Source organism: Oncorhynchus nerka, linkage group LG23 (assembly GCF_034236695.1).
Source record: "Oncorhynchus nerka isolate Pitt River linkage group LG23, Oner_Uvic_2.0, whole genome shotgun sequence".
Classification (NCBI taxonomy): domain Eukaryota; kingdom Metazoa; phylum Chordata; class Actinopteri; order Salmoniformes; family Salmonidae; genus Oncorhynchus; species Oncorhynchus nerka.
The window spans coordinates 51,016,670-51,030,480 of NC_088418.1; the positions used below are offsets into that span (position 1 = coordinate 51,016,670).

Here is a 13,811-nt window from a genome sequence, read left to right on the forward strand (position 1 = left end):
CAGTGGTAAGTCAGCAGTTAAACATTTTATTGTGGCTGCACATCCTTGCCAAACAGAAGGTTAGTATATCAAACAATGAAGAGTTTTTTTCTGTTCATTTTCTTACATATAAAATCACTATAAAATGTCACTCTATGATGCTGTTCCACTGTAGCATCTCTCTGTGGACTTCTTAATGAAACATTCACACGATAAACCGATTGCTACGCCGTACCCTCTTCCTCAGTACAAAATCCTTGGCCAACCACATCTCTGTGTCCATGGTAACACCCGTAATGACACAGGACGGTCCGGTATGAGGGAGAATAGTTTCTAAGATCGACTGAAATCTTCTCCTTTGAAACAATATAAGACCATTTTCTGTCAAAGAAAATAAAAGGACTGAATAAATAAAGGTAAATAACTCCTCTCTGTCTGTCAGTGACCCAGACAGTGACGTCACAGCCATCTTCCCTCATGTAAGGCAGCCATTTTGACCAGGCCAGTACAGGCAGTGTGGGACAGCATTGGGGGACTAGCTAAAAAGCACATGGTAGTGACTGCATACTGTGTTTGTACTCTGAAAATACTAGCATAGGCTGATACAGACAGAACACATGATTTGACCTCTTTGTACATTCCCTCTCATTGAAAGTAAACAGCAACAGGGTGGCTAGTTGGTGGGGCGGCGCAGACATAGGATGATTGGCACCTCAGATTTTGTGATGTCGCCTGGATGAGTTATCAGAGAAATGTGGCACAATGCATGATGGGTAAATTCCCCCCCCCCCCACCCTCTGGACAGACTGAAAAAGTCTTTGCATCTTTAGTGTGTCTGTTGGGGTGTTGGACTAGTCCATTCTGGGATACAGCAGGGGGTTGTACAGGGGATGGATGAGTCTTAGGGGACGGTGACATGGAAGGGGCTGCCAGGGACATTTTCATCCCCCATTTGACGATGAGGATGTAGTTGCCCTGTTCTTTGACGGTGTAGGTGACGTTGTACATCCTGTTTCCCAGATGTTTAACATAGACCTCTTCACACGGGGTCTTGGGTCCATGTACCCCCACCATCAACATGTTTGTTCCTATAGGGGAAGAAATACGGCAACATTAAGTATTTGTGTGAGTGTATCTGCGTGTGTATACTTTGTATGTGGGTGCATTTGTACTCGTGTCTGTCTGCATGTGTGTGTCTGCGCATGTGTGTGACCATCGCGTCTCACCTGCATTGCTGCAGTCCACTGTGAAGGTGTTCTTCTGCCCTACAAAGGCCTTTGATAGGCCAGCGCCCCGGGAGACCACCTTACTGGCATCCGAAGAGAACTTAGGGCCATAGGCCACGCCCATCGACGATGACGACGACAACGACTTGGTTACTGTCTCCACAAGTACGGACGAAGTTTCATGTAGACTGTGACCACCAGAGAGACGAGCACCTAGAGAGAGAGAGAGAGAGACAGAGAGAGAGAGAGACGGAGGAGGGAGGAGGGAGGGAGAGGGAGCGAGCGAGAGTGGAGAGAAAGAGAGAGAGAGAGAGAGAGAGAGAGAGAGAGAGAGAGAGAGAGAGAGAAAGAAGAGAGAGTGGGGTTGCATAAGAGGGGTTGCGTAAGATCTACAAGAACTGGCGTGTTGCATAATCTCTCCTCATATAAAGCATAAACACACACAGCTTAGGAGCCCTCTGGACAAGTACAGAATGTCCAACATAATAGGAGTGTGTAGAGGCTAGGGACTCTTCCAACTCATTACACCAAGCCTCCACAAGGTCTGAGGACTCTTTAGTAGACCAGTACACACACACACACACACACACACACACACACACTTGCCATCTCTATCAACACATTCTAGACTCAACACTGAAACGTTAGTGTCTGGATAGCGTTGCTCTATAGAGGACTTACCTGTGACTTTAGCCTTGAAGGGGCTGCCTACGATGTGGGATGGTCCTCCGTATTTGATGGTGATGAGATAGCTGCCGGGGGCCATGGGTGTGTAAGTGACCTTGTAACCCTCGGGACAATCCTGACAGTCCATCTTGACCTTGGACGGCCCATCAATGGTCACTGACAGAGCACCCGACCCCGCATTACACGTGTTCACTACAAAATCTGATGCCACGCCTACAGGAGGGGAGGGGATAGAGATGGACAGGGAAAACATCCAAACATCCAATCAGAGGTGAATTAGAAGAGTGAGCCAGCATTGGTCATTTAAACATTTTGTGTATTTTTCCATACAGTAGCCTATCGGCCTTCTTTGGGTATTTGAAATGACCTAATTACTGAACTCTGTTAAAATTCTCATAAACATATACCATATTTGTCTACCTTATTGTATGTGTTTGTGTGGTTACAACACAATGTTCCTCATACCTGTGGTTCCTCCTTCCAGCCCAGGTCCGAAGGCAGACACCATTCCCGGGTCTCCGACCTGTCCAATCTCTCCCACGCGGATCTTGAAGGGACTACCGGGAATGTGGCTCCCGTTGAAACGCACTTCGATGGAGTGGACTCCGTTCTCCCTCGGGATAAACCGGATGGCGTGCTGGTCTGCAGGGGAACAGGAAGGGGAAGGTTAAAATGGCCGACATTTTACAATATTCACAATTTACTTACTGAACCTTTCATTTAGCAAGACATGCAATTGAGATGAAGGTATTCATATTGTAGGATGAGCACCTGGTGCTTTGGTTGTACTAGCCCTCTACTGTAAAACACTTCATTATCAAAGGAATTGAATCGATCTGGTGGAAAGGGCAGTACCTTAGATATTTTCTGTACTGTGTAGTTGTGAGTTGTTGTATTGTCAGTTTGTTCAGTGCTATGTCTTACCGCTGTCCAGCTCAGTAACATAACACTCCTCTACTGCTCCGGACGGGGTGTGAACCTTAGCATCTATCAACCCCCTCGCCCCGTTCAACTGCACCGCGAACGACGCCTCCTGGCCCACCTTCAATCCCATCTCCTTCAATCACAAAGGTTAAAGGTCAATGATCTAATAAGCCCCATGTGGTCAGACTGATGACAGGGTGTGGGGTAACACATTTCCTCTATAGCAGAATCAGCTAATAATAATTATCCAACCATCTCACCCCCAACCTGAACACACACAACCTGAACACACACACACACACACACACACACACACACACACACACACACACACACACACACACACACACACACACACACACACTGCCTGCATATAGATTTCAGAGTAGCCTGACCAATGTATCCACTAATCAAACTATTCATAGCTAATCTAAATGAATTTACAACTCAAATATAGATGACCTTCCGTCTCTGGTTTAAATGAAGAAGAGGTTATGACAGGTGTGTCTGTTCATACAGCAGTGAACTCTGCTCTCTGTATAATACCATTCCAGTCCTCGGTAATGAAGGTGCTAATAATGATAGACATCAGAATAAGGTCAGCAACCTCAGCATCCAGTGTCAAATCAAATCAAATGTTATTGGTCGCATACACATATTTAGTAGATGTTATTGTGGGTGTAGCGAAATGCTTGTGCAATGTCAGAGTCTGGAGTGTTAATATATATATATATATATATATATATATATATGTGTGTGTGTGTGTGTGTGTGTGTGTGTGTGTGTGTGTGTGTGTGTGTGTGTGTGTGTGTGTGTGTGTGTGTGTGTGCTCTAACCTGTAGGCTGGTGACTGTAAGGCGGCGTGCGTTATCAGACAGAGTGGCGATGGGGACTATAAAGGGACTGTCTGGGATGTGCTCATCATTAAACTTAATGGACACCTCATAGTCACCTGGAGAGAGAGAGAGAGAGAGAGAGAGAGAGAGAGAGAGAGAGAACACATAGTCAACCTTGTGATTTCAGGTGTAGAATATATCCAGTATGTTGTTGTGTACGTTAGATGAATGTAGCGTGTATAATATGTTGGTCTGACCTGGCTCCTGCACCACATAGGCCACTCCACAGGATCCATCCTTCCTGTCTTCAAAGGTGATCTCTGCCTTACTGGGCCCCTCTACAGCGATGGACAGACCTCCTGCTCCAGCCTCTCTGGTCCAGATACTAAACTCAGCTACAGAGGAACACAGACAGTCAGTGATACAGTATATACAAAAGGGAAAGACGCATATGAATAGTTTCATTATCTTTATCAAAAGCCCAATATAGCCCTACATTTAGTGAATGACTTACAAGGCAAGGCTCTCCTATTCAGAAGCTTCAAACCCTGCCTATCACTTTCTAAGAGAGCTCTACTGCCCCCCTCAGCCAACCTACCTGCCACTCCTGCCACTCCTCTATCCAGCCCCGTGCCCCCAGCCCGGACCTTGTGTGCCCCTCCCTCTCCCAGGGGCCCCACAGTGAACTGGAAGGGGCTCCCGGGGACGTGCTGGCCCCGGTACTTGACGTTGACCGTGTGGGGACCCATCTCCTGTGGGATGAAGCGGACGCTGTAGGTGCTGTCCTCGCCGTCGATGATCTCTGCGTCCTCCGTTTTACCCCCCGGACTGGTCACCTGGGCCGTCATCTCCTGGGTCCTCTGGTCACCTGAAGGGGGGAGGGAGAGAAAAAGAGGGAAAGAGAGCGAAAGTAGGGGGGGGGAATATATGGGAGAGGGAAGAAGAAATAGAGAGAGGAGGAGGAGAGAAGGACAGAAGTAGGAGAAATGATTCAGACAAACTTCAAAATATTCTTCACTCTGTTCACAAACAATCAGGTCGTTAGTAGCGGTAGTGGAGAATCAGAGAGAATCAGAGAGACTGTATGAAGTTAGTCAGACTGAGATTTGGATACAGCTGCGTGTGGATCAGTCTCTGGCTTTGTGTGATGTCAGAGTACGATGGCTGGGTCACAGGGGTGACAGCCACGAACTGCTCAGATTTTCCAGCTCTGCGTTCTCCTTTAAACACCCTCCTATAAATTCCAATCTGGGAGGAACACGGAGCGACTCCCCAACTCAACACACACGAAGACACACACATTAATTCATATCCAGACATGTTACTTACGTCATTGCATCATGCAATTTTTTTATTATTTTTATTCAACTCAACTTATGTATTAGTCTGGATTAAAACAAAAAGGCATAGCCAAACTAGACACTCAACACAAAACACACACATTCCGAATCAATTAATCGGCATTAGACAGGCCTCACACACCCTCTTGTGTCACACACACACCCTCTTGAGACTGTCTGGTAGTGGCTGGTATCCCACTGAAGCCTGTGAGACTCTGACTCCCCAGGAACTCTCCAAACACGTCCCTGAAAGGGTCTCCCCCGACCTGGGTACTCTCCTCCACGCGCACCTCCCGCTTGGTCTCCCCCGCCCTTGTCTTACTAATCTCTGTGCACTCCGTTCGCGTGTACGTGTGACTGCTGCGCGTGAACGTGCGCGTATGCCGCTCCTGGGCCGACACCATCTGGAACCAATTACCTACAAAGGGAGGAAGGGTGGAAGGAGGAGGAGGGAGGGAAGGAGGAAAAAAGAGCAAGAGATGAAAATAGAACTATGCAGTAGGAAGACCAAGCAAGGGGTCACAACAGCTTAAAGGTATGTGAAAGCATGTGACTGTGCAAGGAGAGGAAGACAAGAGAAAAGGAGGGATGGTAGATAGAAAGGAGGAGAGCCAGTGGGCTTTTTGGAATCCCAATCCTGGACCACACACAGACCATAACGGTTTTCACCTGGTATTTTGAGGTTGAGGTTACAGGTGCTGCCCACAGTAGCAATGGATGGAGCATGTCTCTTCCTGGTGATGCTCTCCTTCACCCTGCCCTCACCACACACCTTCACTGTGAAAGGACTTCCTGTGGGTTAGACCAATCACAGCCAGTCAGGAACCCAAATCAGACAAAAAAATGCAAGACCACCCATAGCAAGATAAGTCTGTTTAGATAGGAGCTGAACTGTATACAGGCATGTTGTAAGACACCCGAGGTCGCCGTAGGCCCCCTGAACTCACCTGGAATGTGCTGGTCGGCGAACTTGATGTTGATGATGTAATTTCCTGGTTCAGTGGGACAGTAGGTCACCTTACAGGTACCATCCTCCACATCCTCACAGTTAATATCCACCTTACTGGGACCCTCGATAGACAGACCCAGACCACCATAACCTGATAAAGAGAAGAGGGAGGGAGGGAGGGAGAGAGAGAGACATGAGAAGAGTAGAGAGATTAGATAGTGAGACATGAGAGAGGAGAAAGATGGGGAGAAAGATGTCACAGTGAGTGTTGGTTACACCAGTCATATCCACATTGTAATGGAAAACTGTAATTTATACAGTCATTTTGTGTATTATTAACAGTAAAATACGTGAAACATTTTACTGCAGCATTCTGTAAATGATGGTCCACTGTGGGAACATTTTGTGGGCAGGGAAATTATTGCTGTATTTTGAATGGTACACTGTAAAAACCATAACTTGTTTTTACAGTAACTTACTGGCAGCTTGTTACTTGTAAATTACTGTAAAAAAAATAACAGTATGTTATTGTAAAAAAAACACAGTAAAAACAAGTTGAGTTTTTTAAAGTGTACTGTAATTCTATCCCACAGAATACAGTACCGTACTGGATTTGTGGAGTGCCAAAAAGCTTTTGACCACTAGTGCGTGCACTGCATTGTTGATTCTGTCTCATTAACATATTTGAGGCGTAAGAGGCTATATTTGTTGCACCCGTTAGTGAAAATGCTGTACTAACTTAACCTGCATGTGGTATTAGTGCCCCATCAATTTAAAAGGTATAGGGCACAGATTGGAGTGGCAGCAAGTCTTACACCTTAATGATTGAGCCTTTTGCCATGTCCTTTTGGTCTGTTTTGCCATGTGTTCACTGCCATTTTGGAAGCCTTTTGTTAAGACCTCTAGAAGAGCAACTGATATAAAACACCAAATATTCATTGATGTGCTGTAAAGTAAACACATTACCTACGTAGCAGCCAACCTCTTTACACCAATCACATGTAATTACAGTCAAATACTGTCAAATACAAACCCTAATGCCCTCAACAAATTTCATCCATCCATTCATTCATTACGATTACAGTAGCATTTACTTTTTTACTGTATAATACAATCAATTCTACGGTATTGTACTGTGTGTCAATACGCAGTGCTTGCTTTGATAGAGTATTTCGATTACAATAGGTGTACTGCAATATGAAATACAGTAACTTACTTGACAATGAGCTGCCTGCAAGTTACTGACAAAATTCACGGCAACCCTTTTACAGTGCACCCACAGCAAAAACTACTAACTTAAAACTTCTGAACGTCTAAAGTTGAATATTATCTTAACCCCCTATTGTGTTCAATAGTAACTTGTCGCAATGAATACCAATGAAAACACCCTCACCTGCGTTCCTGGTGTCAACTATGAACTCAGCCACCTCAAAGATGTGTCCCTCCACCAGTCCCTGGCCAAACACCTTGACCTTGCTGGCGTCACCGATCTCTGACTGACCCACCATGATCTTGAAGGGGCTGTTGGTCACGTGCGTCCCATTCTTCTTCACACTCACAACATGCTCCCCTACCTCCTTAGGAGTGAATGAGATACCTAGAGGGGAGGACGGATAGAGGAGAATGCAATCAGATACATGGAATGACTATATCTGTGCCTCTATGGTTTAAACATACAGACGTTTACCCTTGCTGCCATCTTACCAGGTCTCTTTCGAAACAAAAAAAAGAGGTTTACAGAACTTTGTGTTACTGACTAAATAATAGATTCATAAACTTTGGGACCCGGGCCTGGTGAGTGGCTCACCAATGTGTCGATTGGGCAGTCTCTTGAGAAGGCAGGGTTCCTCGTTGCCCGACGGTGCTCTGATGCTCGCTGTCAGGCTGGTCAAGTCTGTCTCTGAGATCTTCAATGACACGTCTGTTGCCGTGCCAACGTTGAGCTGGGATGTCCTCATAGTGTTGTCTCCTACAGGGGAGAGAAGGACATAAAAGGACAAAGAGAATGATGGAGAGAAAATGAAAACGAATACAACTTTTGAATAAAATCTTGCTCTAGCCTTGTTGCATATTACAAATGCTCTCTCTCTCTCTCTCTCTCTCTCTCTCTCTCTCTCTCTCTCTCTCTCACACACACACATAGCCATTACCTGTGATCTTGGCAGTGTAGGGGCTGCCGGCGATGTGTTTGTTGTCAAACTTGACGATGATGTTGTAGTCTCCTGGCACAGTGGGAAGGTAGGACACAGTACAGGTTCCATCCTTGTTGTCCTTACAGTTGATCTCTGCCTTAGAGGGACCCTCCACTGCCAGAGACAGACCACCTAGACATGAGAGGAGAGAGAGAGAAAGACAGGAAGAGAGAAAGTAGGAATAGCAGAAGAGAGGAGAGATGGGGGAATGTAGGAGGAGACAAAGGGTGAGAGAGGGATGGAGGAATGTAGGAGGAGACAAAGGGTGAGAGAGGGATGGAGGAATGTAGGAGGAGACAAAGGGTGAGATAGGGATGGAGGAATGTAGGAGGAGACAAAGGGTGAGAGAGGGATGGACTAAAATCAGGCAAGGGAAAGGAATTGAAGACTTTGAGAATTGTTGAATGCCATGTTTAATACCATGATAGAATTTGACCATAACACAGTAGTGGCACAAATCAGTGCGGTATTGTTTGGTTCAGTTCCTTACCTTCCCCTGCATCCTTGGTGACGATGGTGAAGGTGGCAGGTTTGTTGACCATGCCGTGACTCAGACCAGGACCATAGGCTGTCACATGACCACTATTGATGGCATCTACATAGAACTGGAGGGGACTTCCTGTGATGGAACAGCATGAAACAGCATATTATGGATCTACTTCCTGTATGGAATTAGACTTTGTGTGTGTGTATGTGTGTGTTTTTCTCTATGCAATATGTACCTGGGATGTGGTTTCCATCATATTTGATGTCCATCTCGTGCAGGCCTTTCTCTGTAGGGGCGTACTTCACTGTTACTGTCCCATCCTTGTTGTCTGTGATGTTAGGACGGGCTGTCTTACCTGAGGGCATACGCACCTCACCTGGAAACACACACACACACACACACACACACACACACACACACACACACACACACACACACACACACACACACACACACACACACACACAGGTTAGTTATTATCATACATATCACAGCAAACACCACACACACACACACACACACACTGTCAGACATCAGTTAAATCTCACCTGTGATCTCTCCCTTTTGAACGGTGAACGGAATGACCAGGTTGAAGGGGCGGAGCATAGGCTCCATGATATCGCCGGTGGTGACTGGCTCCTCTGTGGCCTATGAAAGGGAAATGGTTCAATTAACATTAGCATTGGCATTCTGGTCTATATCTCTGCTTAGGGATAGTACAAGGAGATGGAGGTGAAAGCACAAGCCAAGGCATAGGCCTTGACTCTCGGCAGACAGGACAGGTGAGAGTCCAGGCTTTGAAGGCCTGAGAGATGATCAAGATAAGCTGAAAGAAAAACAGTCAAAGCAATGCAAAGCGACTCATGCACACAAAACAGAGACATACAAAATCAATGGCCGTCGCCATAAAGGAGACAAGCAAAACAAAAATGAAGTGGACATACAATGATTGTCAACACAGAGGTTTTTAAGATGTATATGGAAAGCAAAGTTGGAATCATGGTGTTGGGATATGAAGGAGGTGGGTAAGCTGAAGGAGAGGGTGGAGGTGAGGTGGAGGTAAGTGCTGGCAGGTTTATACCCAGTGAGGGGGGTAGCCCTGGTAGGCCTGGTAGGGCTGTTGTAACTGGAGCTTGTCACACGGTTCCTCTATTATAGGGATGGTATCACTGGCCTGGTGGGGAGGGTAAGTCACACGTTTAGGAAAACTTCATAGAAATCGACTAATTACTCATCGTATTTCTATGGGGAACTTACAAATCATCATGCACACACAGTTATAGTAATCCTCCAAGGATTAGCGTAGGCTCATGTAAGTAGCAAACCATGCACATCTCATGTACTGTCACATGACATGAGTCAAACATACTGTATCTGAACCAGCCCAGAGATCACACAACATCGTGTCATACCATAGTGTTACAGAAGACATTCAATGAATGAAACACATTTATGGCAACACTGTGACAAAAAAAACGACACTTTCCCAACAAATTCAGGTAAGGACTACAGTACCCATGATTCCGTGTGTACTGTAGTATCAGAAAGTACTCACCACCACGTGGAAGGGGCTGTTTGGAATGTGTTCTCCTCCAAAGCGGATGGTGATGACGTATTTCCCGGGTTCCGGAGCCGTGTAGTAGATGTCAAACGTTCCGTCGGAATTCTCCACCACGTCCACGTCTAGCTCGGCCCCATCTGGCGTCGACACCTTACAGGTCACCTTCCCCTTCCCAGCAGCTTTTGCGTCCACGGTGATGACGGTCTCCTCGCCGATCTGGATGGTGGGTCCGAGGCCTGAACCTGTCGAGAATGATGGACATGTAAGGAGACCATACAGAACTACAGAAACTATCCCGTCATCACAAACATCAAGTCAATATAATCATGTGCTGTACATATACTGGTGTACATGCTCGTTTTCAGAAGAATGATCATGTTAAGAAATGCTCACCCAATCCATGTCCTCCAATGGAAACTGTAGATAGAAAGTAAATGGTGCCTCATTAATGTGGCATCATGGGCTAAAACCCACCAAAGCTACTTCATCAGAGCAATGATTATCCAGGCCTTCCTTTCTTCATAGATACATACAGTACGGATATAGATATACATTTACATGTAGTCCTCTCACTGACCTGTGACCAGACACTTGCTGGCGTCTCCAGTGGGCAGGGCATGGATACGATAGGGTGAGTAGGGAATCTCATCTCCTCCATACTTGATGGTGATGGTGTAGCGCCCTGCCATGTCTGGTACATAGGACACTGTGTACGTCCCATCTCTGTTGTCACGGATGTTGGCCTTTTTCGGCTTGCCTTCTGGGTCCTAGAGGTGTAGGGATACAAACCACATTAGCCAATTAGCCAAACCCAATGGAGGTCAGTCCACACAGACTGGTGAGGAGGGACATTGAGGGGATGGAGAATGTTTGTCTTTCATGGGCTGTGTACTGCTGTTTAGGAGAACCGTTCACTTCCAAACATCCAAGAGATCCCTGTACCTCCCAGTTCCTCCTCCAGGTTTTGTCCCAACTCGTCACAGCACCGAACTTGTTTCAGTGAAGTGTCAGGGAGCAAGTTAATCCGTTGTTTATGCATTGTTTTAACTTTGGTCTACAATGCCTTTTTATCTGGTCTACAATCCCTTGTTCTCCTACATAGACTGGCTTCTCTCCTCTCTCACAGTAGGAAGAGAAGAGAGTGAAAGGAGACATAGAGAAGACAAAATACTCCTCCCGGGGTCCTCAGCAAGTACAAAAAAGGACAAGGGGAAAAGGAACGAGGGGACTAGGGAAGAAGGGGACGAAAAGGGAACAAGAGGATGAGGGGAGACGGCAGACAGCGAGAAGTGTGAAAGAGAAGAGAGCAGGCCTTATGGAGCCTTTCTTAAGAATACTGAAGGGTATGGTCCCCTTGACTATATGTTTCTCCCATACCCTCCTGCCCCAGTCCTCCACAAACACTGAGGCCTCGCGCCTGGACCCATCCGGACCCTGCAGACAAGTCAACAGGCAGACACGTCACAGCCACAACCCAACCACATCCCAGATCAGGGAGGGGCAGCGAGAAAGGAATGGGTAGAATGGGGGGAGGGGCTGACTTGACATGGGAGTTGGTGTTTGGGTTTTTTATTAAACACACAATAAGAAAATAAGGTAGAAATGTCGAAATTGGTAACAAGCATGAATCATAACAGCAAGATTGAAGAAATGTTTATCATCTTAAGGTTAAAGAAAAAGAAATGGAGGTTCTCTTGTAAATAGGGAGGAGAATGTCTGAGCTCACAGTCTATGACAGTTTCCTGTGTAGAGAGGAAGTGACGGAGGCGGAGGTGACTCACCAGTATCTGCACAGTGAGCAGGCCTTCGCCAGCATCGCGGGCATCGATGGTGAACTCCACAGGCAGGCTGGCAGGCACACCCTGGGCATTCAAACCTGGCCCACTGGCACGCACCTTACTGGCATCATGAGCAGGCAATGTCTTGATCTTATACGGACTGCAGAGAGAAGAAAGAAAAAACATAATTGGAAAGAAAGGATTGTTTATGAAAGATCAAGATTTAAATCTCTCAAGGATTTAAATGTTTCAGTTCAACTGAATTTCCACTTCAGGACAGGAAAAGAGGAACAATAGAGAATGACAGAGGGATGAAATCATTGTGTATTCAGTACAAAGATTTGATGGAAACATGTGATCACAGTTTGGTTCCTCCTCCTGCTGTTCTGACCTGCGAGGGACCTCCTGGTCAGCGTACTTCACACACACGGTGTACGGGCCGTCCTTGGCCGGGGTGTAGGTCGCTGTGTGTGTTCCGTCTCCGTTATCCGTGATGTTCACTGGCTCAGCCACTCCTGAAGTGGGAAGTAATTCAATATTGACCACAGTCTGAAAAGTTTAAGGAGGGGTCGGGGTGTCTCTCTCTCTCTCACCAGTAGGTCCGTACAGCACCACTCCCAGAGGGGCGAGGCCAGCCTTGCTGGTGTCCACAGTGAAGGTCTGAAGAACACGGGCTCTGACTCCACTACCCAGCCCTGGGCCTGAACACCTCACCTTACTTGGGTCCACCAGCTCTCTCACTGGCACACGGAAGGGACTCCCTGCAACACACACAGACAGGAGTCTATTGGAATTATACACGTATAGGTATATATTGCATGTGTACATTGATGAGTATTCATTTGTTTACGTACCTCTTTGAAAGCCCAGACCAAGCAAAACATTCTCATTACATACTTGTAGCATGTCTTATACAGGCCCTTCATTGCCAATATATTTGAAAGCTCTAACAATGGAAATACATGTCCTGAAATATGGAAGGCAGGCAAGAGAAGATGAGATCAGATGGGACCATTCTAGCCAAAGAGAGAGCAGATATATGTGTGAACAACAGGCCATAGAAATTCAAAGAAAATCATAGTACCATAGTTGCTTCTAATAAAACAGATGTATGTCCTTGAACCGACTATTTTAAAATTGCAAACAGAAGAAGTTATAAGGGTCATTTAGTTGCAAAAGGCAGCCTCCAGTACCCCGGCCGGCCTTCAGCTTGAGTTACTCATTGAGGGGGAGCACTGAGTTAGCCTGCAACATCACTTCCTGGAGTAGCTCAAACTGTGCATGTTATGAGATGTCATCTTAACTGACTTCATTTGGCTTCAAAGCACTATTGAGTCTTCACATAGGAATGAATGGTGTCATGTGATGAATGGTTTTGTCCACTCATATATACAGTCATTGGGAAGCCCTCAATGGCAATGTCCATGCTAAAACTGGTTATATCCATGATGACTCCTCTATTTCTATGACATGCACAACTCCAATAAAAAATATTTTCCAAAGTTGCCAAAATGCCACCTGCGTTCACTTCGTTAAAAAAAAGTGTTTAACTAGGCAAGTTCATTAATAACAAATTCTTATTTACAATGATGGCCTACCCCGGCCAAACCTCATTAGTAACAACCTTGTCATTACGAAACTTCTATTTGATCAAATAAGCCTCACCTAGCAAATTAGAGATAAACTCTCTCATTGACTCTCCTCACTTCGTGGGCTTATTTTCATGGACAGAGTTTGGGCGGAGTAGACCTCTCGCTTCACCTCATCCTCTCTGACCAAGCAAAACATTCCCATTCCATACTTATAGCATGTGGTATATACAGGTCTAGTGTACATTGATACGCATACATTT

At 46.0% G+C, this 13,811-nt stretch overlaps 1 protein-coding gene across 1 annotated transcript in view; it reads right to left on the minus strand.

Moving 5' to 3' along the window:
- Positions 1-791: 791 nt before the first annotated feature.
- The window catches only part of LOC115122999 (filamin-C-like), a 94,281-nt gene continuing 81,261 nt past the window's right edge, over positions 792-13,811 (minus strand). Inside the window, 25 exon segments of the mRNA XM_065008204.1 lie at positions 792-927; positions 930-1,067; positions 1,206-1,418; positions 1,887-2,105; positions 2,358-2,534; positions 2,817-2,949; positions 3,653-3,768; positions 3,910-4,047; positions 4,251-4,520; positions 5,156-5,410; positions 5,662-5,784; positions 5,940-6,092; positions 7,335-7,538; positions 7,749-7,910; positions 8,092-8,265; positions 8,624-8,752; positions 8,856-8,996; positions 9,169-9,268; positions 9,702-9,794; positions 10,176-10,423; positions 10,575-10,598; positions 10,759-10,948; positions 11,963-12,119; positions 12,351-12,474; positions 12,553-12,720. Coding sequence (XP_064864276.1) covers positions 881-927; positions 930-1,067; positions 1,206-1,418; positions 1,887-2,105; positions 2,358-2,534; positions 2,817-2,949; positions 3,653-3,768; positions 3,910-4,047; positions 4,251-4,520; positions 5,156-5,410; positions 5,662-5,784; positions 5,940-6,092; positions 7,335-7,538; positions 7,749-7,910; positions 8,092-8,265; positions 8,624-8,752; positions 8,856-8,996; positions 9,169-9,268; positions 9,702-9,794; positions 10,176-10,423; positions 10,575-10,598; positions 10,759-10,948; positions 11,963-12,119; positions 12,351-12,474; positions 12,553-12,720 — 3,896 coding nt within the window. The 3' untranslated portion in view covers positions 792-880.